At 45.3% G+C, this 24,588-nt stretch overlaps 1 protein-coding gene across 14 annotated transcripts in view; it reads right to left on the reverse strand.

Annotated features, from left to right (window-relative positions):
- The window catches only part of LOC118378319 (neurexin-3b-like), a 778,567-nt gene that overhangs the window by 71,828 nt on the left and 682,151 nt on the right, over nucleotides 1–24,588 (reverse strand). For 10 of the 14 annotated variants that reach the window (XR_008141146.1, XR_008141145.1, XM_052524146.1 and 7 more), the window contains 3 exons: nucleotides 6,022–6,111; nucleotides 3,893–4,002; nucleotides 3,539–3,739 (listed from right to left, as the gene is read on the reverse strand). Coding sequence is in view for 12 of the 14 variants with exons in the window: in XM_052524146.1 (XP_052380106.1) it covers nucleotides 3,539–3,739; nucleotides 3,893–4,002; nucleotides 6,022–6,111 (401 nt within the window). In the remaining 2 variants the exon portion in view is untranslated. The remainder of the gene's footprint in view (nucleotides 1–3,538; nucleotides 3,740–3,892; nucleotides 4,003–6,021; nucleotides 6,112–24,588) is intronic. The other 4 variants (XM_052524156.1, XM_052524154.1, XM_052524150.1 and 1 more) reach the window with 1 other exon arrangement.

A 24,588-nucleotide genomic window follows, 5' to 3' on the forward strand; every position in this document is an offset into this window, starting at 1 on the left:
AGGTTTTCTGTGTGCACGTTTTATTAAAAGATGAAACTGAAATATGACATTTAAATAATTTTTCAGACCCTTTACTCAGTACTTTGTTGAAGCACCTTTAGCAGTGATTACAGCCTTCCTTGCGTCTTTTGGGGTATGATGCTACAAGCTTGGCACACCTGTATTTGGGGAGTTTCTCCCATTCTTCTCTTCCGATCCTCTCAAGCTCTGCCAGGTTGGATGAGGAGCGTTGCTGCTCAGCTATTTTCGGGTCTCTGCAGAGATGTTTGATTAGGTTCAAGTCTGTGATCTGGCTGGGCCACTCAAGGACATTCAGAGACTTGCCCTGAAGCAACTCCTGCATTGTCCTGGCTGTGTGTTTATGGTCGTTGTCCTGTTAGAAAGCGAACCATCGCCCCATTCCGAGGTCCTGGGCACTCTGGAGCAGGTTTTCATCAAGGATCTCTCTGTACTTTTCTCTGTTCATCTTTCCCTCGATCCTGACTAGTCTTCCAGTCCCCAACACTGAAAAACATCCCCACAGCATGATTCTGCCACCACCACTCTTCACCGTAGGGATGGTGCCAGGTTTCCTCCAGGCGTGTCGCTTGGAATTTTGGCCAAATAATTCAATCTTGGTTTCATCAGACCAGAGAATCTTGTTTCTCATGGTCTGAGAGTCCTTTAGGTGCCTTTTGGGAAACTCTAAGAGGGCTGTCACGTGCCTTTTACTGAGGAATGGTTTCTGGCCACTCCACCATAAAGTCCTGATTAGTGGAGTGCTGCAGAGATGTTTGTTCTTCTGGAAGGTTCTCCCATCTACACAGAGGAACTGTAGAGCTCTGTCAGAGTGACCATCGGGCTCTTGGTCACCTCTCTGACCACCCTTCTCATCCGATTGCTTAGTTTGGCCGGGTGGCCAGCTCTAGGAAGAGTCTTAGTGGTTCAAAACTTCTTCCACTTAAGAATAATGGAGGCCACTGTGTTCTTGGGGACCTTCAATGCAGACATTTGTTTGGTACCCTTTCCCAGATATACATGCCTCGACACAATGCTATCTCCGAGCTCCTAAGACAATTCCTTCGACCTCATGGCTTGGTTTTTGCTCTGACATGCACTGTCAACCGTGGGACCCTATATAGACATGTGTGTCTTTCCAAATCATGTCCAATCAATTGCATTTACCACATGTGGACTCCAATCATGTTGTAGAAACATCTCAAGGATGATCAATGGAAACAGGATACACTTGAGCTCAGATAAGTCTCTTAAAAAAGGGTCTGAATACTTATATAAATAAGTAAGTATTGGCATTTTTCTACGGCTGGCCTTGCTTTTCACCTAGCTACCCCTACCCCAGTCAACAACTCTGCACCCCCCACAGCAACTTGCCCAAGCCTCCCCCATTTCTCCTTCACCCAAATCCAGCCAGCTGATGTTCTGAAAGAGCTGCAAAATCTGGATCCCTACAAATCAGCTGGGCCAGACAATCTGGACCCTTTCTAAAATTATCCTCCGCAATTGTTGCAACCCCTATTACTAGCCTGTTCAACCTCTCTTTCGTATCGTCTGAGATCCCCAAAGATTGGAAAGCTGTCTCGGTCATCCCCCTCTTGAAAGGGGGAGACACTCCAGACCCAAACCGTTACAGACCTATATCTATCCTACCCTGCATCTCTAAGGTCTTCGAAAGCCAAGTTAACAAACAGATCACTGACCATTTTGAATCCCACTGTACCTTCTCCTCTATGCAGTCTGGTTTCCCAGCTGGTCGTGGGTTCAACTCAGCCACACTCAAGGTCCTAAACGATATCATAATCACCATCTACAAAAGACAATACTGTGGAACCGTATACATCGACCTGGCCAACGCTTTCGACTCTGTCAATCCCTGCATTCTTATCGGCAGACTCAACAGCCTTGGTTTCTCAAATGACTGAGAAACCAAGAGTTCAGTGTGTCAAATCGGGGGTCCTGTTGTCCGGACCTCTGCCAGTCTCTATGGGGGTGCCACAGGGTTAAATTCTCAGGCCGATTCTTTTCTCTGTATACATCAATGATGTTGCTCTTGCTGCTGGGGATTCTCTGATCCACTTCTACGCAGACGACACCATTCTGTATACTGGCCCTTCTTTGGAAGCTGTGTTAACTAACCTCCAGATGAGCTTCAATGCCATACAACTCTCCTTCCATGGCCTCCAACTGCTCTTAAATGCAATTAAAACTAAATGCACGCTCTTCAACCGATCGCTGCCCTCACCTGCACGCCCGCCTAGCATCACTACTCTGGACGGTTCTGACATAGAATATGTGGACAACTACAAATACCTAGGTTTCTGGTTAGACTGTAAACTCTCCTTCCAGACTAATATTAAGCATTTCCAATCCAAAATTAAATCTAGAATTGGCGCTTCCTATTTTGCAACCAAGCATCCTTCACTCATGCTGCCAAACATACCCTCGTAAAACTGACTATCCTACCGATCCTTGACTTCGACGATGTCATTTACAAAATAGTCTCCAACACTCTACTCAACAAATTGGATGCAGTCTATCACAGTGCAATCTGTTTCGTCACCAAAGCCCCATGTTACTCACCACTCCCTCGCTTCATATTCATCGCCAAACCCACTGGCTCCAGGTCATCAATAAGTCCTTACTAGGTAAAGCCCTGCCTTATCTCAGCTCACTGGTCACCATTGCAGCACCCACCCATTGCATGCGCTCCAGTAGGTATATTTCACTGGTCATCCCCAAAACCGCCTTTCCTTCCAGTTCTCTGCTGCCAATGGCTGGAATGAATTGCAAAAAATCACTGAAGCTAGACACTCGTATCTCCCTCACTAACTTTAAGCATCGGCTATCAGAGCAGCATACAGACCATTGCACCTGTACATAGCCCATATGTAAATAACCCATCCAACTACCTCATCCACATATTGATATTTATTATATTTAATATATATATATATATATTATTTCTCCTTTGCACCCCAGTATCTCTACTTGCACATTCATCTTCTGCACATCTATCACTCCACTGATTATTTGCGAAATTGTAATTTTACTTCATTTGCACACACTGAATATAGACTTTTCTATTGTGTTATTGACTGTATGTTTGTTTATTCCATGTGCAACTCTGTTGTTTCTGTCACACCTCTTTGCTTTATCTTGGCCAGGTTGCAGTTGTAAATGAGAACTTGTTCTCAACTGGCCTACCTGGTTAAATAATGGTGAAATAAAAAAACAATACAATTCAAAGAAGGTTTTTCTGTTTTTTATTTTTAATAAATGTGCAAACATTTCTAAAAAACTGTTTTCACTTTGTCATTATGTGGTATTGTGTGTAGATTAAGGGAAAATAATCTATAGATTTTAGAATAAGGTTGTGTAAATGTAACAAAATGTGGAAAAGTCAAGGGTCCGGAATACTTTCCGAATGCACTGTGTGCCCAACAGGTAACATGATGTAACATCACACATTTCCCTCCACTAATCTTTCATACACACACATCCATTTCCTCTCTCCCCCCCCCCCATCTTCCGCAACCCATACCTGAATGGTGGGTGGGGAGCGCTGTTTCCTCGTGGTGGTCGTTGACAGAGTTGTAGTGGTCTCTATGAAGGTGGTGGACATCTCAGGTGGCACAGAGGTGGTGGTGCGGGCAGCGCCCCTACTGGTGGGCATGTCACCCACCAATCGGACGCTCCCGTTCACCTTGATGTTGGCGTGACCTTCGGCGGCCATGTTGAGGACCTTAGAATAGTATATACTATAGAATTAGATGTGACTTCCTGCTTTAATTGTATGTGTACACTCAAAATGGCTGCCAGTCCACCCATTACGCCTGTTTCAGCTGGAGTGGATTTCCTTAGACTTTTATTTATCAAATCAGTCAATGAATCGTACCTTTAGTCCGTTGTAGTAGAGGCCAGACAGCTGGCCCTGGTAGGGACGTTTACGGTCATTACCACCTATAGAGATGGCCGCCTGGGTGTTGAAGATGGTGAGCTGCCGGCCTGAGAGGAGATGAGAGGGGGACAGCGGGGAGAACACCATTACAATGCACTTAAATTGGTTGTACTTGATTCCTTTAAGTAGTCTACACTCATATTGTCCATACGTTGGTTTTACTGCATTTATAAATCTTTACCTCTAATGCTCCTCTGGGGACAAGCGCTGGGAGTTCGTGTGCGTTAAGGTGTGATGTGTCAATGCATCTCGACTGATGCATATTTAACGTGTCAACGTTTTAATTGTGTCTGTATCAGACCTGGGTTCAAATACTATTTAAAATATATCACTTGAATATTTGAAGGTATTTGGAAAAACACTTGGAAAGTATTGGAAAATACTCTAATAAACTCCCATGCGCTTAACCCATGTATTTGAAAACAGTATTTGAAATAAGTTTTTGAAAATACTCTCAAATACAATTTGGTATACTTTCTTATTTTTTTATATATGTATTTTTTACAAATAACCATTAAAATACTCAAATACAGCTACTTGTTTTGGACTGTGTATTTGAAAATACACAAATAAAAAGTATATTAAATACCAAAATACTCAAATACACATGTATTTGAACCCAGATCTTTGGAAAATATCTTTGACACATGAAAACAGAAACATTGACTGCATTCCCCTGAACAACGCAATATAATCAGGCAGTTCAATTATTTAAAAGAAAACAAGTGAGACCTTTGTATTGCAACATAATGTGATACAATGCAACTAATAGACTGTCGTACATGTCATGAAATCCACAGTAAACTTCATTTAACGGGAGTTAAACCATCGCAGTCAAAACACACTGCTCATGCATTAGTTCTGAAATGAAATATACAAATAACACTCGGAATACAGGAGAATCCTAATTGGAAATCACATTTCCATAACACACACACACACACACACACACACACACACACACACACACACACACACACACACACACACACACACACACACACACACACACACACACACACACACACACACACACACACACACACACACACACACACACACACACACACACACAGCACTGCAGGCTCATTGCATTTGTCACATTCACAATTACAATACATTGGGCATGAAATGAAAAGGGAAATAAATCTCATATCATTGTAACATAAAAATAAATATTATGTTGATCCATGCATGTAGTCCATGCTAATAGGATCATAAACTGCTTTGTGTTTTTAGACGTTGTTAAAGGGACTTTATAATCATCTTAGCAAGTTTAGGCTTCCACTTTAAATGTAGTTTATAATGATATTATGTCAAGCAGGAAAATTAGTAAGAAGCAGAATATATTGGGAGCACAATTCTCCATTACACCTCTCCATTGTAATAAACAGCAGTGAGGTAGAGACACTGAACAGTAAAAGACTGTGTGGAATGGAAGTAGACCATTTCATTCCAAAAGTTCTATTCTATTTCAGGGCAGGCTACACGGTGATGGGCTTATGTTAGTGCTGAGTAGAGTTCGAACAATAGGTCCCAATTACTGTTACTATTGCTGTCGCCAAAACAAGAGGAATGCTTTGGTTGGGTGTGTTAAACCACTGTCGTAGGAATAACACCACAAAATAGAGCCTGGAGGTTAGTTTAGAGCTCCAACTCAAACAAATATAGACTCTCTGTTAAGTTTGTCCACAAATATTACTGGAGCTTTCAGCAGGGAGATTTGTGTTTCTTTTTTTTAGCAAAGTTCACCTATTGGTTGTGAGACATCAGATTTGATCATGTATTGTTTGTGGATTACACCAGTCCCTTTAATAACTGGTCAGCTTCAATGATTCAGAACTCTAACTGAGTTTAAACATGATGACAAGAAGGGAATGGCAACAAAAAGAGGAAAAACTAACAAAATACAATTGACAGTAAGTTTAGTTTAATAATGGTTTAATGGGTTTAAAAAGGAATTGTTGTGGATCCCTTCTAGAAGGATTGAGGGGAAACAAGCCAATGACATGACAAGAAAACAAAAACATTCCAGAATATTCTAGAAGATCTGGTAAAAGGTTTACCTTTCTCCTGCAGCCAATCTTCTACCGGCCTCTTATAATTGAATGGGATTTTCTTATTACCCATTTGATAGCGCTCAACGTCGCTTGGTCCTTTAAAGTTTGAAAGTTTAGAGAAAAACTTAAAACAGTCGGCAAAAGCAACTGTCAAACAATCATCATTCACATTTAGACACCGATTTAGAAAAATGGTTTAGCCTTGTTTATAATGAAAAGTAAAAAATTGTTATACGGAATTTCTACATAAATATTTAGTTGTTTAATTTAGAAAACTTGATAAAATAAGATTTTTGAGAATATTGGACAGTCAATGGCCTACTTGAGCAACGCTTGGTTTCAAATAAATAAACAAATAAACATAGACAACAATCCTGTAAACCCACGTCCTTGAGAACAGAACACACAAAGAACCTGAAAAAACCAGTCAATCGTCTGTGCATTCATTTGTGTTGAACAATACATTCCACATTTCAATCTACATAAAAACCTGAATTCATTAAACCTCAACAGATGTGAAGGGAAAAAGATCAGTATGTTAAATAGGTTTGCATGTCTGAACAGCCTATTTTGAACCACTTTTCCCACTGGACAACACCTGAACACTTGTCCTGTGTCCCGAATGGCACCCTATTCCCTATATATCGCACTACTTTTTTACACAAAAGTGCAAAAGTAGTGCACTATGTAGAGAATAGTGTTCCATTTGATACATAACCCTGCTCTTACATTTCATGCGGCCAAGGAACAAGTCAGTTCAACAACTATTTTGGAGAGAAGGAGGGGAAATAGGTAGAGAAGGAGGGGAAATAGGTAGAGAAGGAGGGGAAATAGGTAGAGAAGGAGGGGAAATAGGTAGAGAAGGAGGGGAAATAGGTAGAGAAGGAGGGGAAATAGGTAGAGAAGGAGGGGAAATAGGTAGAGAAGGAGGGGAAATAGGTAGAGAAGGAGGGAAATAGGTAGAAGGAAAAATAGGTAGAGAAGGAGGGGAAATAGGTAGAGAAGGAGGGGAAATAGGTAGAGAAGGAGGGGAAATAGGTAGAGAAGGAGGGGAAATAGGTAGAGAAGGAGGGGAAATAGGTAGAGAAGGAGGGGAAATAGGTAGAGAAGGAGGGGAAATAGGTAGAGAAGGAGGGGAAATAGGTAGAGAAGGAGGGGAAATAGGTAGAGAAGGAGGGGAAATAGGTAGAGAAGGAGGGGAAATAGGTAGAGAAGGAGGGAAATAGGTAGAGAAGGAGGGGAAATAGGTAGAGAAGGAGGGAAATAGGTAGAAGGAGGGAAATAGGTAGAGAAGGAGGGAAATAGGTAGAGAAGGAGGGAAATAGGTAGAGAAGGAGGGGAAATAGGTAGAGGAGGGGAAATAGGAGGGGAAATAGGTAGAGAAGGAGAAAATAGGAGCAAAGGAGGGAAATAGGTAGAGAAGGAGGGGAAATAGGTAGAGAAGGAGGGGAAATAGGTAGAGAAATAGGTAGGAAGGAGGGGAAATAGGTAGAGAAGGAGGAAATAGGTAGAGAAGGAGGGGAAATAGGTAGCGAAGGAGGGGAAATAGGTAGAGAAGGAGGGAAATAGGTAGCGAATTAGAAATAGGTAGAGAGGAGGGGAAATAGGTAGAGGAAATAGGAGAAGGAAATAGGTAGAGAAGGGGGAGGTAGAGAAGGAGGGAAATAGGTAGAGAAGGAGGGAAAATAGGTAGAGAAGGAGGGAAACAGGTAGAGAAGGAGGGGAAATAGGTAGAGAAGGAGAAAATAGGTAGAGAAGGAGGGAAATAGGTAGAGAAGGAGGGGAAATAGGTAGAATTAGGGAAATAGGTAGAGGGGAAATAGGGAAGGAGGGGAAATAGGTAGAGGGGGAAATAGGTAGAGAAGGAGGAAATAGGCGAGGAGGGAAATAGGTAGGAAGGAGGAAATAGGTAGAGAAGGAGGGAAATAGGTAGAGAAGGAGGGGAAATAGGTAGAGAAGGAGGGAAATAGGTAAAGAAGGAGTGAAATAGGTAGAGAAGGAGAGGAAATAGGTAGAGAAGGAGAGGAAATAGGTAGAGAAGGAGTGAAATAGGTAGAGAAGGAAGGAAATAGGTAAAGAAGGAGTGAAATAGGTAGAGAAGGAGGGAAATAGGTAAAGAAGGAGTGAAATAGGTAGAAGGAGAGGAAATAGGTAGAGAAGGAGGAAATAGGTAGAGAAGGAGAGGAAATAGGTAGAGAAGGAGAGGAAATAGGTAGAGAAGGAGAGGAAATAGGTAGAGAAGGAGGGGAAATAGGTAAGAAGGAGAGGAAATAGGTAGAGAAGGAGGGAAATAGGTAGAGAAGGAGAGGAAATAGGTAGAAAGGAGAAATAGGTAGAGAAGGAGAGGAAATAGGTAAAGAGTGAAATAGGTAGAGAAGGAGGGAAATAGGTAAAGAAGGAGTGAAATAGGTAGAGAAGGAGAGGAAATAGGTAGAGAAGGAGGGGAAATAGGTAGAGAAGGAGAGGAAATAGGTAGAGAAGGAGGGGAAATAGGTAGAGAAGGAGGGGAAATAGGTAGCGAAGGAGGGGAAATAGGTAGAGAAGGAGTGAAATAAATCAGGTAATTTACAGAGCTGCAAACCTGTTGGGAGAAAAGTCCCCTGATGACAGGGATTTGAGGAAGACACAGGATACAGATGACATTATTACCAGGTGGTGTAGGAGTAGGAGTGTGTCCGTGCGTGTGTGTGTCTGTCTGTATGTGTGTCTGTGTGTCTGTCTGTCTGTGTGTCTGTCTGTATGTGCGTGGTGCGCATGGGTGTGTGTGTGATTATGAGTGTAGTGTGTATGTGTGTGTGTGCGTGTAATTATGTGTGTGTGTGTGTGTGTGTGTGTGTGTGTGTGTGTGTGTGTGTGTGTGTGTGTGTGTGTGTGTGTGTGTGTGTGTGTGTGTGTGTGTGTGTGTGTGTGTGTGTGTGTGTGTGTGTGTGTGTGTGTGTGTGTGATTATGGGCATAGTGTGAGGTCTCTGAGTGATATCCTGGTTGCTGCTCTGAGACTGAAGAGAACATGTTCTGTCAGGAGGAATAACTATTAGACTGAAGAGAACATGTTCTGTCAGGAGGAATAACTATAAGACTGAAGAGAACATGTTCTGGCAGGAGGAATAACTGAGACTGAAGAGAACATGTTCTGTCAGGAGGAATAACTCTGAGACTGAAGAGAACATGTTCTGTCAGGAGGAATAACTATTAGACTGAAGAGAACATGTTCTGGCAGGAGGAATAACTCTGAGACTGAAGAGAACATGTTCTGTCAGGAGGAATAACTATAAGACTGAAGAGAACATGTTCTGTCAGGAGGAATAACTATAAGACTGAAGAGAACATGTTCTGTCAGGAGGAATAACTATTAGACTGAAGAGAACATGTTCTGGCAGGAGGAATAACTCTGAGACTGAAGAGAACATGTTCTGTCAGGAGGAATAACTATAAGACTGAAGAGAACATGTTCTGTCAGGAGGAATAACTATAAGACTGAAGATAACATGTTCTGACAGGAGGAATAACTATTAGACTGAAGAGAACATGTTCTGACAGGAGGAATAACTATAAGACTGAAGAGAACATGTTCTGTCAGGAGGAATAACTATTAGACTGAAGAGAACATGTTCTGTCAGGAGGAATAACTATTAGACTGAAGAGAACATGTTCTGTCAGGAGGAATAACTCTGAGACTGAAGAGAACATGTTCTGTCAGGAGGAATAACTCTGAGACTGAAGAGAACATGTTCTGTCAGGAGGAATAACTCTGAGACTGAAGAGAACATGTTCTGTCAGGAGGAATAACTTTGAGACTGAAGAGAACATGTTCTGTCAGGAGGAATAACTCTGAGACTGAAGAGAACATGTTCTGTCAGGAGGAATAACTTTGAGACTGAAGAGAACATGTTCTGTCAGGAGGAATAACTCTGAGACTGAAGAGAACATGTTCTGTCAGGAGGAATACCTATAAGACTGAAGAGAACATGTTCTAGCAGGAGGAATAACTCTGAGACTGAAGAGAACATGTTCTGTCAGGAGGAATAACTTTGAGACTGAAGAGAACATGTTCTGTCAGGAGGAATAACTATAAGACTGAAGAGAACATGTTCTGTCAGGAGGAATAACTATAAGACTGAAGAGAACATGTTCTGTCAGGAGGAATAACTATTAGACTGAAGAGAACATGTTCTGGCAGGAGAATAACTATAAGAACATGTTCTGTCAGGAGGAATAACTATTAGACTGAAGAGAACATGTTCTGTCAGGAGGAATAACTCTGAGACTGAAGAGAACATGTTCTGTCAGGAGGAATAACTCTGAGACTGAAGAGAACATGTTCTGGCAGGAGGAATAACTCTGAGACTGAAGAGAACATGTTCTGTCAGGAGGAATAACTTTGAGACTGAAGAGAACATGTTCTGTCAGGAGGAATAACTTTGAGACTGAAGAGAACATGTTCTGTCAGGAGGAATAACTCTGAGACTGAAGAGAACATGTTCTGTCAGGAGGAATAACTATAAGACTGAAGAGAACATGTTCTGGCAGGAGGAATAACTGAGACTGAAGAGAACATGTTCTGTCAGGAGGAATAACTCTGAGACTGAAGAGAACATGTTCTGTCAGGAGGAATAACTATAAGACTGAAGAGAACATGTTCTGTCAGGAGGAATAACTATAAGACTGAAGAGAACATGTTCTGTCAGGAGGAATAACTATTAGACTGAAGAGAACATGTTCTGGCAGGAAATAACTCTGAGACTGAAGAGAACATGTTCTGTCAGGAGGAATAACTATATGACTGACATGTTCTGTCAGGAGGAATAACTATAAGACTGAAGATAACATGTTCTGACAGGAGGAATAACTATTTGACTGAAGAGAACATGTTCTGACAGGAGGAATAACTATAAGACTGAAGAGAACATGTTCTGTCAGGAGGAATAACTATTAGACTGAAGAGAACATGTTCTGTCAGGAGAATAACTATTAGACTGAAGAGAACATGTTCTGTCAGGAGGAATAACTATAAGACTGAAGAGAACATGTTCTGTCAGGAGGAATAACTATTAGACTGAAGAGAACATGTTCTGGCAGGAGGAATAACTCTGAGACTGAAGAGAACATGTTCTGTCAGGAGGAATAACTATAAGACTGAAGAGAACATGTTCTGTCAGGAGGAATAACTATAAGACTGAAGAGAACATGTTCTGTCAGGAGGAATAACTATTAGACTGAAGAGAACATGTTCTGTCAGGAGGAATAACTATTAGACTGAAGAGAACATGTTCTGTCAGGAGGAATAACTATTAGACTGAAGAGAACATGTTCTGTCAGGAGGAATAACTATTAGACTGAAGAGAACATGTTCTGTCAGGAGGAATAACTCTGAGACTGAAGAGAACATGTTCTGTCAGGAGGAATAACTCTGAGACTGAAGAGAACATGTTCTGGCAGGAGGAATAACTCTGAGACTGAAGAGAACATGTTCTGTCAGGAGGAATAACTTTGAGACTGAAGAGAACATGTTCTGTCAGGAGGAATAACTTTGAGACTGAAGAGAACATGTTCTGGCAGGAGGAATAACTCTGAGACTGAAGAGAACATGTTCTGTCAGGAGGAATAACTATAAGACTGAAGAGAACATGTTCTGTCAGGAGGAATAACTATAAGACTGAAGAGAACATGTTCTGTCAGGAGGAATAACTATTAGACTGAAGAGAACATGTTCTGGCAGGAGGAATAACTCTGAGACTGAAGAGAACATGTTCTGTCAGGAGGAATAACTATAAGACTGAAGAGAACATGTTCTGTCAGGAGGAATAACTATAAGACTGAAGATAACATGTTCTGACAGGAGGAATAACTATTTGACTGAAGAGAACATGTTCTGACAGGAGGAATAACTATAAGACTGAAGAGAACATGTTCTGTCCAGAGGAATAACTATTAGACTGAAGAGAACATGTTCTGTCAGGAGGAATAACTATTAGACTGAAGAGAACATGTTCTGTCAGGAGGAATAACTATTAGACTGAAGAGAACATGTTCTGTCAGGAGACTCTGAGACTGAAGAGAACATGTTCTGTCAGGAGGAATAACTCTGAGACTGAAGAGAACATGTTCTGTCAGGAGGAATAACTCTGAGACTGAAGAGAACATGTTCTGTCAGGAGGAATACCTATAAGACTGAAGAGAACATGTTCTAGCAGGAGGAATAACTCTGAGACTGAAGAGAACATGTTCTGTCAGGAGGAATAACTTTGAGACTGAAGAGAACATGTTCTGACAGGAGGAATAACTCTGAGACTGAAGAGAACATGTTCTGACAGGAGGAATAACTATAAGACTGAAGAGAACATGTTCTGACAGGAGGAATAACTATAAGACTGAAGAGAACATGTTCTGACAGGAGGAATAACTTTGAGACTGAAGAGAACATGTTCTGACAGGAGGAATAACTCTGAGACTGAAGAGAACATGTTCTGACAGGAGGAATAACTATAAGACTGAAGAGAACATGTTCTGACAGGAGGAATAACTATAAGACTGAAGAGAACATGTTCTGACAGGAGGAATAATCTCTCTCTCTCTCTCTCTCTCTCAATACAGAAGTTCCATGTTGTGTCTATATACAGTGTTGTAACGATGTGCAAATGGTGAATGTACAAAAGGGAAAATAAAGAAGCATAAATATGGGTTGTATTTACAATGGTGTTTGTTCTTCACTGGTTGCCCTTTTCTTGTGGCAACAGGTCACAAATCTTGCTGCTTACTCATCGCTCTCTCTGTACTATTTTCAAGATAAATATCTATAGGCTAAGCTATATCTCTAATGTATGAGCCTGTGATTGTATAATATGCTAAACATATAGAATATATGCAATGGCCAATTCCCATCCTACTTGTGCATGTGGATGACATGCTGAGGCTTTATCCATGCATTCAGTGATACACTTCGACTATCAATTTCAGGCTTTGTGTTTTCAAACAGACAGAGATACTACCGTCTGTGAAGTTTGTACTGAATAATGTAGGAAATGAAATGATGTCACTACTTCCCTCGATGAGGATGTTTTGGAGAAACAAAGACACTTTGACACTGTTTCAAGGTACGGAAGGAATACATAATAAATTGACTGCAGCTTTTTGGAGTTGATAAGAGGAAGTGCGAGACTTCAAAAGAGTGAACATAGTGAATATACTTAAAGGCCCAATGCAGCCATTTTTATCTCAACATCAAATCATTTCTGGGTAACAATTAAGTACCTTACTGTAATTGTTACCAATTAAAATGGTTGAAAAAAAAGAAACCAAAATAGCTTCTTAGCAAAGAGAAATGTCTCAAGCAAGAATTTTGCTAGGGACTGTCTAGGTGTGGCCTGAGTGGGGAGGGGAAAACTGAAAACTAGCTGTTATTGGCAGAGAGGTTCTGAACTATCTTCTTATCAACTAATGTACCACCTGGTGATGTCACCAGGCAGGCCAAAACGCCATCCCTCCAAAACAGGCTGAAATTTCAGGCAGTCTTTTCAAACAGCTTTTACACTTAAAGGGCATTAACATAATTTTTTACAATTTCACAATATTATTCCAACCTCATAGCATGGAAATATATATGAAACACATGAAAATCACATCACTGGGCCTTTAACACACTCGCTGAGTCAAATGTTCTCACGTCACACCATGTTTCAGTTATGCAGTTATGCTCTCCTCCTCTCCTTCTCTCCTCCTCTCCTTCTCTCCTCCTCTCCTCCTCTCCTCCTCTCCTTCTCTCATTCTCTCAGCCTCTCCTTCTCTCCTCCTCTCCTTCTCTCCTCCTCTCCTTCTCTCCTCCTCTCCTCCTCTCAGCCTCTCCTTCTCTCAGCCTCTCCTTCTCTCCTCCTCTCCTTCTCTCCTCCTCTCCTTCTCTCAGCCTCTCCTTCTCTCCTCCTCTCCTCCTCTCAGCCTCTCCTTCTCTCAGCCTCTCCTTCTCTCAGCCTCTCCTTCTCTCCTCCTCTCCTTCTCTCAGCCTCTCCTTCTCTCAGCCTCTCCTTCTCTCAGCCTCTCCTCCTCTCATTCTCTCCTCCTCTCCTCCTCTCCTCCTCTCCTCCTCTCCTTCTCTCCTCCTCTCCTCCTCCTCTCAGCCTCTCCTTCTCTCAGCCTCTCCTTCTCTCAGCCTCTCCTTCTCTCCTCAACCTCAGGAGGCTGAAGAACTTTGGCTTGTCACCAAAAGCACTCACAAACTTCTACAGATGCACAATCGAGAGCATACTGTCTGGCTCTATCACCGCCAGGTACGGCAACTGCTCCGCCCACAACCGTAAGGCTCTCCAGAGGGTAGTGAGTTTTGCACAACGCATCACCGGGGGCAAACTACCTGTCCTCCAGGACACCTACACCACCCAATGTCACAGGAAGGCCATAAAGATCATCAAGGACATCAACCACCCGAGCCACTGCCTGTTCACCCCGCTATCATCCAGAAGGTGAGGTCAGTACAGGTGCATCAAAGCAGGGACTGAGAGACTGAAAAACAGTTTCTATCTCAAGGCCATCAGACTGTTAAACAGCCACCACTGCTGCCAACACACTGACTCAACTCCAGCCACTTTAATAATGGAAATTAATGGGAAATGATGTAAAATATATCACTAGCCACTTTAAACAATGCTACCTAATATAATGTTTACATACCCTACATTAGTCATCTCATATGTATATACTGTACTCGATACCATCTACTGCATCCTTATGTAATACATGTATCACTAGCCACTATGTCACTTTGTTTACATACCCTACATTAGTCATCTCATATGTATATACTGTACTCGATACCATCTACTGCATCCTTATGTAATACATGTATCACTAGCCACTTTAAATCATGCTATAATGTTTACATACCCTACATTACTAATCTCATATGTATATACTGTACTCTATACCATCTACTGCATCTTTATGTAATACATGTATCACAAGCCACTTTAACTATGCCACTTTGTTTACATACCCTACATTACTCATCTCATATGTATATACTGTACTCAATACCATCTACTGCATCTTGCCTATGCCGTTCTGTACCATAACTCATTCATATATCTTTATGTACATATTCTTTATCACTTTACACTTGTGTGTATAAGGTAGTAGTTGTGGAATTGTTAGTTAGATTACTCGTTGGTTATTACTGCATTGTCGGAACTAGAAGCACAAGCATTTCGCTACCCTCACATTAACATCTGCTAACCATGTGTATGTGACAAATAACATTTGATTTGATTTGATTTGAAGTGTTCAGATTAAAAAGGGCTGAGAGGGAGCGTGGGTGTTGGCAGGGGGAGAAGAGGAGGGGACAAGAGGAGGAGGAAGGAGGGGAATGTAAATTAAGATGGAAGGGCTGCTCTCTGACAAGCACTACAACTCTTTCAAAAAAAGCTTATATTTAGAACCTAAAAGGGTTCGTCAGCTGTCCCCATAAGATAACCCTTTGAAGAACCCTTTTTGGTTCTAGGTAGAACCCTTTTCACAGAGGGTTCTACATTGTATCCAAAAGGGTTCTATCTGGAGTAAACAACAGCTCTCCTATAGGGACAGCCGAAGAGCAGGGTTCTCAGTGCCTTTGATCCAGACGCGGTGTGGAGACTGAGAGGCAGCAGCCTCCCTGGACAGATAGATGGAGACCCTGGTCGACTGTTTGAAGAGCAAGGGAGTGACCCCAGGTGCAAACAGAAGCACGCACCTACAACACTGACTATGCCACTTCTCTCTCTCTCTCTCCCTCCGACTTCTTCTTCTCTCTCTCTCCCTCCGTATTCTTCTTCTCTCTTCTCTCCCTCCTCTCTTCTTCTTCTCTCTCCCTCCGACTTCTTCTTCTCTCTCTCTCTCTCTCCGTCTTCTTCTCTCTCTCTCTCTCTCTCTCTTCCTCAATGTCTTCTTCTTCCCTCCCTCCCTCCCTCCCTCCCTCCCTCCCTCCCTCCCTCCCTCCCTCCCTCCCTCCCTCCCTCCCTCCCTCCCTCCCTCCCTCCCTCCCTCCCTCCCTCCCTCCAGGTGTAAACAGACAGTACCCACAATACTGACAAATGTTTAATTTGTTTTAATTTGTCTATGTCTTCTCCATGGTGTCTGTTGAGAGGCCCTCAAATGGATTTCTCTAGGTATGTGTTGACAACATGTCTGGAATTAAGATGAAAGCAGAAACAACTTGTATTACTATGGTAGTGGTTCTAAGTGTGTGTCTGTGTGTGTGTGTATATGTGTGATTCCAATTCTTCACAGCAGCAAAAACAATATGTGAATTTCTCCCCTTCTGTAGGAAGTGTTTCAGTGAGAACACACATCGTCATGGTGACAGTCAGGAGGGCATCACTCGATGCCGAGGGCGTATCAACTCCGTGAAAACGGAAGAAGATTTGATACCCTCTCCATCCATCCTGTCTAAAACCTCTGCTTTTAGCCGCTCTTTAAAACTTCAGGTTATAACCTGACCTTACTTCTAATCTACAGTCTGTTGTCCTGTCTGTCAACCTCACCTTCACCGTCTTCTTCTGTCTGTCAACCTCACCTTCACTGTCTTCTTCTGTCTGTGAACCTCACCCTCACTGTCCTCTTCTGTCTGTCTGTCTTCTTCTGTCTGTCTGTCTGTCTCACTTTCTGTCTGTCTGTCTTCTGTCTGTCTGTCTGTCTGTCTGTCAACCTCACCTTCACTGTCTTCTTCTGTCTGTGAACCTCACCCTCACTGTCCACTTCTGTCTGTTAAACTCACCCTCACTGTCCTCTTCTGTCTGTGAACCTCACCCTCACTGTCCCCTCCTGTCTGTTAAACTCACTCTCACTGTCCTCTTCTGTCTGTGAACCTCACCCTCACTGTCCCCTCCTGTCTGTTAAACTCACTCTCACTGTCCTCTTCTGTCTGTGAACCTCACCCTCACTGTCCTCTTCTGTCTGTGAACCTCACCCTCACTGTCCTCTCCTGTCTGTCAACCTCTTGTCCTCTTCTGTCTGTCAACCTCACCTTCACTGTCCTCTTCTGTCTGTGAACCTCACCCTCACTGTCCACTTCTGTCTGTGAACCTCACCCTCACTGTCCTCTTCTGTCTGTGAACCTCACCCTCATTGTCCTCTTCTGTCTGTGAACCTCACCCTCACTGTCCTCTTCTGTCTGTGAACCTCACCCTCACTGTCCTCTCCTGTCTGTTAAACTCACTCTCACTGTCCTCTTCTGTCTGTCAACCTCACCCCCATTGTCTTCTTCTGTCTGTGAACCTCACCCTCACTGTCCTCTTCTGTCTGTCAACCTCACCTTCACTGTCCTCTTCTGTCTGTGAACCTCACCCTCACTGTCCACTTCTGTCTGTGAACCTCACCCTCACTGTCCTCTTCTGTCTGTGAACCTCACCCTCATTGTCCTCTTCTGTCTGTGAACCTCACCCTCACTGTCCTCTTCTGTCTGTCAACCTCACCCTCACTGTCCTCTTCTGTCTGTGAACCTCACCCTCACTGTCCCCTCCTGTCTGTGAACCTCACCCTCACTGTCCTCTTCTGTCTGTCAACCTCACCTTCACTGTCCTCTTCTGTCTGTGAACCTCACCCTCACTGTCCTCTTCTGTCTGTGAACCTCACCCTCATTGTCCTCTTCTGTCTGTGAACCTCACCCTCACTGTCCTCTCCTGTCTGTTAAACTCACCCTCACTGTCCTCTTCTGTCTGTCAACCTCACCCCCATTGTCCTCTCCTGTCTGTCTGTGAACCTCACCCTCACTGTCCTCTTCTCTGTCAACCTCACCTTCACAGTCTTCTTCTGTCTGTGAACCTCACCCTCATTGTCCTCTTCTGTCTGTGAACCTCACCCTCATTGTCCTCTTCTGTCTGTGAACCTCACCCTCACTGTCCTCTTCTGTCTGTGAACCTCACCCTCATTGTCCTCTTCTGTCTGTCAACATCACACTCATTGTCCTCTTCTGTCTGTTAACATCACCATCACTGTTCTCTCCGGTCTGTCAAACTCACTCTCACAGTCGTCTGTCTGTCTGTCTGTCTGTCTGTCTGTCTGTCTGTCTGTCTGTCTGTCTGTCTGTCTGTCTGTCTGTCTGTCTGTCTGTCTGTCTGTCTGTCTGTCTGTCTGTCTGTCTGTCTGTCTGTCTGTCTGTCTGTCTGTCAAACTCACCCTCACTGTCCTCTTCAGCCTGTCTGTCAACATCACCTACCCTGTACTCTCCTGTCTATCAACCTCACCCTCACTGTCCACCCCTGTCTATCAACCTCACCCTCACTGTACTCTCCTGTCTATCAACCTCACCCTCACTGTCCTCTCATGTGTCTGTCAACTTTACCCTAACTGTCATCTCATGTATGTCTGTAAACTTTACACTGACTGTCCTCTCCTGTCTGTCTGTCTGTCAACTTCACCCTCACTGTCCTCTCCTGTCTGTAAACTTCACTCTCACTGTCCTTCCCTGTCTGTTAAATTTAACCCCACTCCCCTCTCCTGACTGTCAACTTAACCCTCACAGTCCTCTTCTGTCTTTCATTCAACTTCACTCTCAGCGTCCTCTCCTGTCTGTCAGTCAACTTTACCCTCACTGTCCTCTCCTGTCTGTCAACTTTACCCTCACTGTCCTCTCCTGTCTGTCAACTTTACCTTCACTGTCCTCTCCTGTCTGTCAACTTTACCCTCACTGTCCTCTCCTGTCTGTCAAATTCACCCTCACTGTCCTCTCCTGTCTGTCAACTTCACCCTCACTGTCCTCTCCTGTCTGTCAACTTCACCCAAACTGTCCTCTCCTGTCTGTCTTCTCGGTCAACTTTACCCTCACTGTCCTCACCTTTCTGTCTGTCAACCTCATCGTCACTGTCCTCTCCTGTCTGTCGGTCAACTTTACCCTCACTGTCCTCTCCTGTCTGTCAGTCAACTTTACCCTCACTGTCCTCTCCTGTCTGTCTGTCAACCTCATCCTCACTGTCCTCACCTTTCTGTCTGTCAATCTCATCCTCACTGTCCTCTCTTGTCTGTTTGTCAACCTCATCCTCACTGTCCTCTCCTGTCTGTCTGTCAACTTCATCGTCACTGTCCTCTCTTGTCTGTCTGTCAACCTCATCCTCACTGTCCTCTCCGGTCTGTCGGTCAACTTCATCCTCACTGTCCTCTTCGGTCTGTCTGTCAACCTCATCCTCACTGTCCTCTCCTGTCTGTCTGTCAACTTCATCCTCACTGTCCTCTCTTGTCTGTCTGTCAACCTCATCAACACTGTCCTCTCCTGTCTGTCGGTCAACTTCATCCTCACTGTCCTCTTCGGTCTGTCTGTCAACCTCATCCTCACTGTCCTCTCCTGTCTGTCTGTCAACCTCATCCTCACTGTCCTCTCCTGTCTGTCTGTCAACCTCATCCACACTGTCCTCTCCTGTCTGTCGGTCAACTTCATCCTCACTGTCCTCTCCTGTCTGTCTGTCAACCTCATCCTCACTGTCCTCTCCTGTCTGTCTGTCAACCTCATCCACACTGTCCTCTCCTGTCTGTCGGTCAACCTCATCCTCACTGTCCTCTCCTGTCTGTCTGTCAACCTCATCCACACTGTCCTCTCCTGTCTGTCGGTCAACTTCATCCTCACTGTCCTCTTCGGTCTGTCTGTCAACCTCATCCTCACTGTCCTCTCCTGTCTGTCTGTCAACCTCATCCTCACTGTCCTCTCCTGTCTGTCTGTCAACCTCATCCACACTGTCCTCTCCTGTCTGTCGGTCAACTTCATCCTCACTGTCCTCTCCTGTCTGTCTGTCCAGCTCATCCTCACTGTCTTCCACTGTATCATTCTTCATCCATTACCAGATCTCTCACTCTCTCTATCTCTGCCTGTATCACTCCTTCTCCCTGTCTCTATCTCTGCCTGTATCACTCCTTCTCCCTCTCCCTGTCTCTATCTCTGCCTGTATCGCTCCTCCCTCTCCCTGTCTCTATCTCTGCCTGTATCACTCCTTCTCCCTCTCCCTGTCTCTATCTCTGCCTGTATCTCTCCTTCTCCCTCTCCCTGTCTCTATCTCTGCCTGTATCGCTCCTTCTCCCTCTCCCTGTCTCTATCTCTGCCTGTATCGCTCCTTCTCCTTCTCCCTCTCCCTGTCTCTATCTCTGCCTGTATCGCTCCTTCTCCCTCTCCCTGTCTCTATCTCTGCCTGTATCACTCCTTCTCCCTCTCCCTGTCTCTATCTCTGCCTGTATCTCTCCTTCTCCCTCTCCCTGTCTCTATCTCTGCCTGTATCGCTCCTTCTCCCTCTCCCTGTCTCTATCTCTGCCTGTATCGCTCCTTCTCCCTCTCCCTGTCTCTATCTCTGCCTGTATCTCTCCTTCTCCCTCTCCCTGTCTCTATCTCTGCCTGTATCACTCCTTCTCCCTGTCTCTATCTCTGCCTGTATCGCTCCTTCTCCCTCTCCCTGTCTCTATCTCTGCCTGTATCGCTCCTTCTCCTTCTCCCTCTCCCTGTCTCTATCTCTGCCTGCATCACTCCTTCTCCCTCTCCCTGTCTCTATCTCTGCCTGTATCTCTCCTTCTCCCTCTCCCTGTCTCTATCTCTGCCTGTATCGCTCCTTCTCCTTCTCCCTGTCTCTATCTCTGCCTGTATCTCTCCTTCTCCTTCTCCCTGTCTCTATCTCTGCCTGTATCGCTCCTTCTCCCTGTCTCTATCTCTGCCTGTATCTCTCCTTCTCCCTCTCCCTGTCTCTATCTCTGCCTGTATCACTCCTTCTCCCTCTCCCTGTCTCTATCTCTGCCTGTATCGCTCCTTCTCCCTCTCCCTGTCTCTATCTCTGCCTGTATCTCTCCTTCTCCTTCTCCCTGTCTCTATCTCTGCCTGTATCACTCCTTCTCCCTCTCCCTGTCTCTATCTCTGCCTGTATCTCTCCTTCTCCTTCTCCCTGTCTCTATCTCTGCCTGTATCACTCCTTCTCCCTCCTGTCTCTATCTCTGCCTGTATCGCTCCTTCTCCCTCTCCCTGTCTCTATCTCTGCCTGTATCGCTCCTTCTCCCTCTCCCTGTCTCTATCTCTGCCTGTATCGCTCCTTCTCCTTCTCCCTGTCTCTATCTCTGCCTGTATCGCTCCTTCTCCTCTCCCTGTCTCTATCTCTGCCTGTATCTCTCCTTCTCCCTCTCCCTGTCTCTATCTCTGCCTTCTCCCTCGTATCTCTCCTTCTCCCTCTCCCTGTCTCTATCTCTGCCTGTATCGCTCCTTCTCCTCTCTCCCTGTCTCTATCTCTGCCTGTATCTCTCCTTCTCCTTCTCCCTGTCTCTATCTCTGCCTGCATCACTCCTTCTCCGTCTCCCTGTCTCTATCTCTGCCTGCATCACTCCTTCTCCCTCTCCCTGTCTCTATCTCTGCCTGTATCGCTCCTTCTCCCTCTCCCTGTCTCTATCTCTGCCTGTATCTCTCCTTCTCCTTCTCCCTGTCTCTATCTCTGCCTGTATCACTCCTTCTCCCTGTCTCTATCTCTGCCTGTATCTCTCCTTCTCCTTCTCCCTGTCTCTATCTCTGCCTGTATCTCTCCTTCTCCCTGTCTCTATCTCTGCCTGTATCTCCTTCTCCCTCTCCCTGTCTCTATCTCTGCCTGTATCGCTCCTTCTCCTTCTCCCTGTCTCTATCTCTGCCTGTATCGCTCCTTCTCCCTGTCTCTATCTCTGCCTGTATCTCTCCTTCTCCCTCTCCCTGTCTCTATCTCTGCCTGTATCTCTCCTTCTCCCTCTCCCTGTCTCTATCTCTGCCTGTATCGCTCCTTCTCCTTCTCCCTGTCTCTATCTCTGCCTGTATCTCTCCTTCTCCTTCTCCCTGTCTCTATCTCTGCCTGTATCACTCCTTCTCCCTCTCCCTGTCTCTATCTCTGCCTGCATCACTCCTTCTCCCTCTCCCTGTCTCTATCTCTGCCTGTATCGCTCCTTCTCCCTCTCCCTGTCTCTATCTCTGCCTGTATCTCTCCTTCTCCTTCTCCCTGTCTCTATCTCTGCCTGTATCACTCCTTCTCCCTGTCTCTATCTCTGCCTGTATCTCTCCTTCTCCTTCTCCCTGTCTCTATCTCTGCCTGTATCACTCCTTCTCCCTGTCTCTATCTCTGCCTGTATCGCTCCTTCTCCCTCTCCCTGTCTCTATCTCTGCCTGTATCGCTCCTTCTCCCTCTCCCTGTCTCTATCTCTGCCTGTATCGCTCCTTCTCCTTCTCCCTGTCTCTATCTCTGCCTGTATCGCTCCTTCTCCCTGTCTCTATCTCTGCCTGTATCTCTCCTTCTCCCTCTCCCTGTCTCTATCTCTGCCTGTATCTCTCCTTCTCCCTCTCCCTGTCTCTATCTCTGCCTGTATCGCTCCTTCTCCTTCTCCCTGTCTCTATCTCTGCCTGTATCTCTCCTTCTCCTTCTCCCTGTCTCTATCTCTGCCTGTATCGCTCCTTCTCCCTCTCCCTGTCTCTATCTCTGCCTGCATCACTCCTTCTCCGTCTCCCTGTCTCTATCTCTGCCTGTATCTCTCCTTCTCCCTCTCCCTGTCTCTATCTCTGCCTGTATCGCTCCTTCTCCTTCTCCCTGTCTCTATCTCCCTGTCTCTCCTTCTCTCTCCCTGTCTCTATCTCTGCCTGTATCGCTCCTTCTCCCTCTCCCTGTCTCTATCCCTCTCTGCCTGCTCTTCTCCCTCTCTGTATCCCTTCTCCCTGTCTCTATCTCTGCCTGTATCGCTCCTTCTCCCTCTCCCTGTCTCTATCTCTGCCTGTATCGCTCCTTCTCCCTCTCCCTGTCTCTATCTCTGCCTGTATCGCTCCTTCTCCTTCTCCCTGTCTCTATCTCTGCCTGTATCACTCCTTCTCCCTGTCTCTATCTCTGCCTGTATCTCTCCTTCTCCTTCTCCCTGTCTCTATCTCTGCCTGTATCACTCCTTCTCCCTCTCCCTGTCTCTATCTCTGCCTGTATCGCTCCTTCTCCTTCTCCCTGTCTCTATCTCTGCCTGTATCTCTCCTTCTCCTTCTCCCTGTCTCTATCTCTGCCTGTATCACTCCTTCTCCCTCTCCCTGTCTCTATCTCTGCCTGTATCACTCCTTCTCCCTCTCCCTGTCTCTATCTCTGCCTGTATCACTCCTTCTCCCTGTCTCTATCTCTGCCTGTATCGCTCCTTCTCCTTCTCCCTGTCTCTATCTCTGCCTGTATCTCTCCTTCTCCTTCTCCCTGTCTCTATCTCTGCCTGTATCACTCCTTCTCCCTCTCCCTGTCTCTATCTCTGCCTGTATCACTCCTTCTCCCTGTCTCTATCTCTGCCTGTATCGCTCCTTCTCCCTCTCCCTGTCTCTATCTCTGCCTGTATCACTCCTTCTCCCTGTCTCTATCTCTGCCTGTATCTCTCCTTCTCCTTCTCCCTGTCTCTATCTCTGCCTGTATCACTCCTTCTCCCTCTCCCTGTCTCTATCTCTGCCTGTATCGCTCCTTCTCCTTCTCCCTGTCTCTATCTCTGCCTGTATCACTCCTTCTCCCTGTCTCTATCTCTGCCTGTATCGCTCCTTCTCCTTCTCCCTGTCTCTATCTCTGCCTGTATCACTCCTTCTCCCTGTCTCTATCTCTGCCTGTATCGCTCCTTCTCCCTCTCCCTGTCTCTATCTCTGCCTGCAAAGCTCCTTCTCCCTCTCCCTGTCTCTATCTCTGCCTGTATCGCTCCTTCTCCCTCTCCCTGTCTCTATCTCTGCCTGTATCTCTCCTTCTCCCTCTCCCTGTCTCTATCTCTGCCTGTATCGCTCCTTCTCCCTCTCCCTGTCTCTATCTCTGCCTGTATCGCTCCTTCTCCCTCTCCCTGTCTCTATCTCTGCCTGCATCGCTCCTTCTCCCTCTCCCTGTCTCTATCTCTGCCTGTATCGCTCCTTCTCCCTCTCCCTGTCTCTATCTCTGCCTGCATCGCTCCTTCTCCCTCTCCCTGTCTCTATCTCTGCCTGTATCTCTCCTTCTCCCTCTCCCTGTCTCTATCTCTGCCTGTATCGCTCCTTCTCCCTCTCCCTGTCTCTATCTCTGCCTGTATTGCTCCTTCTCCCTCTCCCTGTCTCTATCTCTGCCTGTATCGCTCCTTCTCCCTCTCCCTGTCTCTATCTCTGCCTGTATCGCTCCTTCTCCCTCTGCCTGTCTCTATCTCGGCCTGTATCGCTCCTTCTCCCTCTCCCTGTCTCTATCTCTGCCTGTATCACTCCTTCTCCCTGTCTCTATCTCTGCCTGTATCGCTCCTTCTCCCTCTCCCTGTCTCTATCTCTGCCTGTATCGCTCCTTCTCCCTCTCCCTGTCTCTATCTCTGCCTGTATCGCTCCTTCTCCCTCTCCCTGTTTCTATCTCTGCCTGCATCGCTCCTTCTCCCTCTCCCTCTCTCTATCTCTGCCTACATTTCTCCCTCTACCTGTCTCTATCTCTGCCTGCATTGCTCCTTCTCCTTCTCCCTCTCCCTGTCTCTATTTCTGCCTGCATTGCTCCTTCTCCTTCTCCCTCTCCCTGTCTCTCTCTGCCTGCATCGCTCCTTCTCCCTCTCCCTGTCTCTATCTCTGCCTGCATCGCTCCTTCTCCCTCTCCCTGTCTCTATCTCTGCCTGCAAAGCTCCTTCTCCCTCTCCCTGTCTCT

Source organism: Oncorhynchus keta, chromosome 8 (assembly GCF_023373465.1).
Source record: "Oncorhynchus keta strain PuntledgeMale-10-30-2019 chromosome 8, Oket_V2, whole genome shotgun sequence".
NCBI lineage: Eukaryota > Metazoa > Chordata > Actinopteri > Salmoniformes > Salmonidae > Oncorhynchus > Oncorhynchus keta.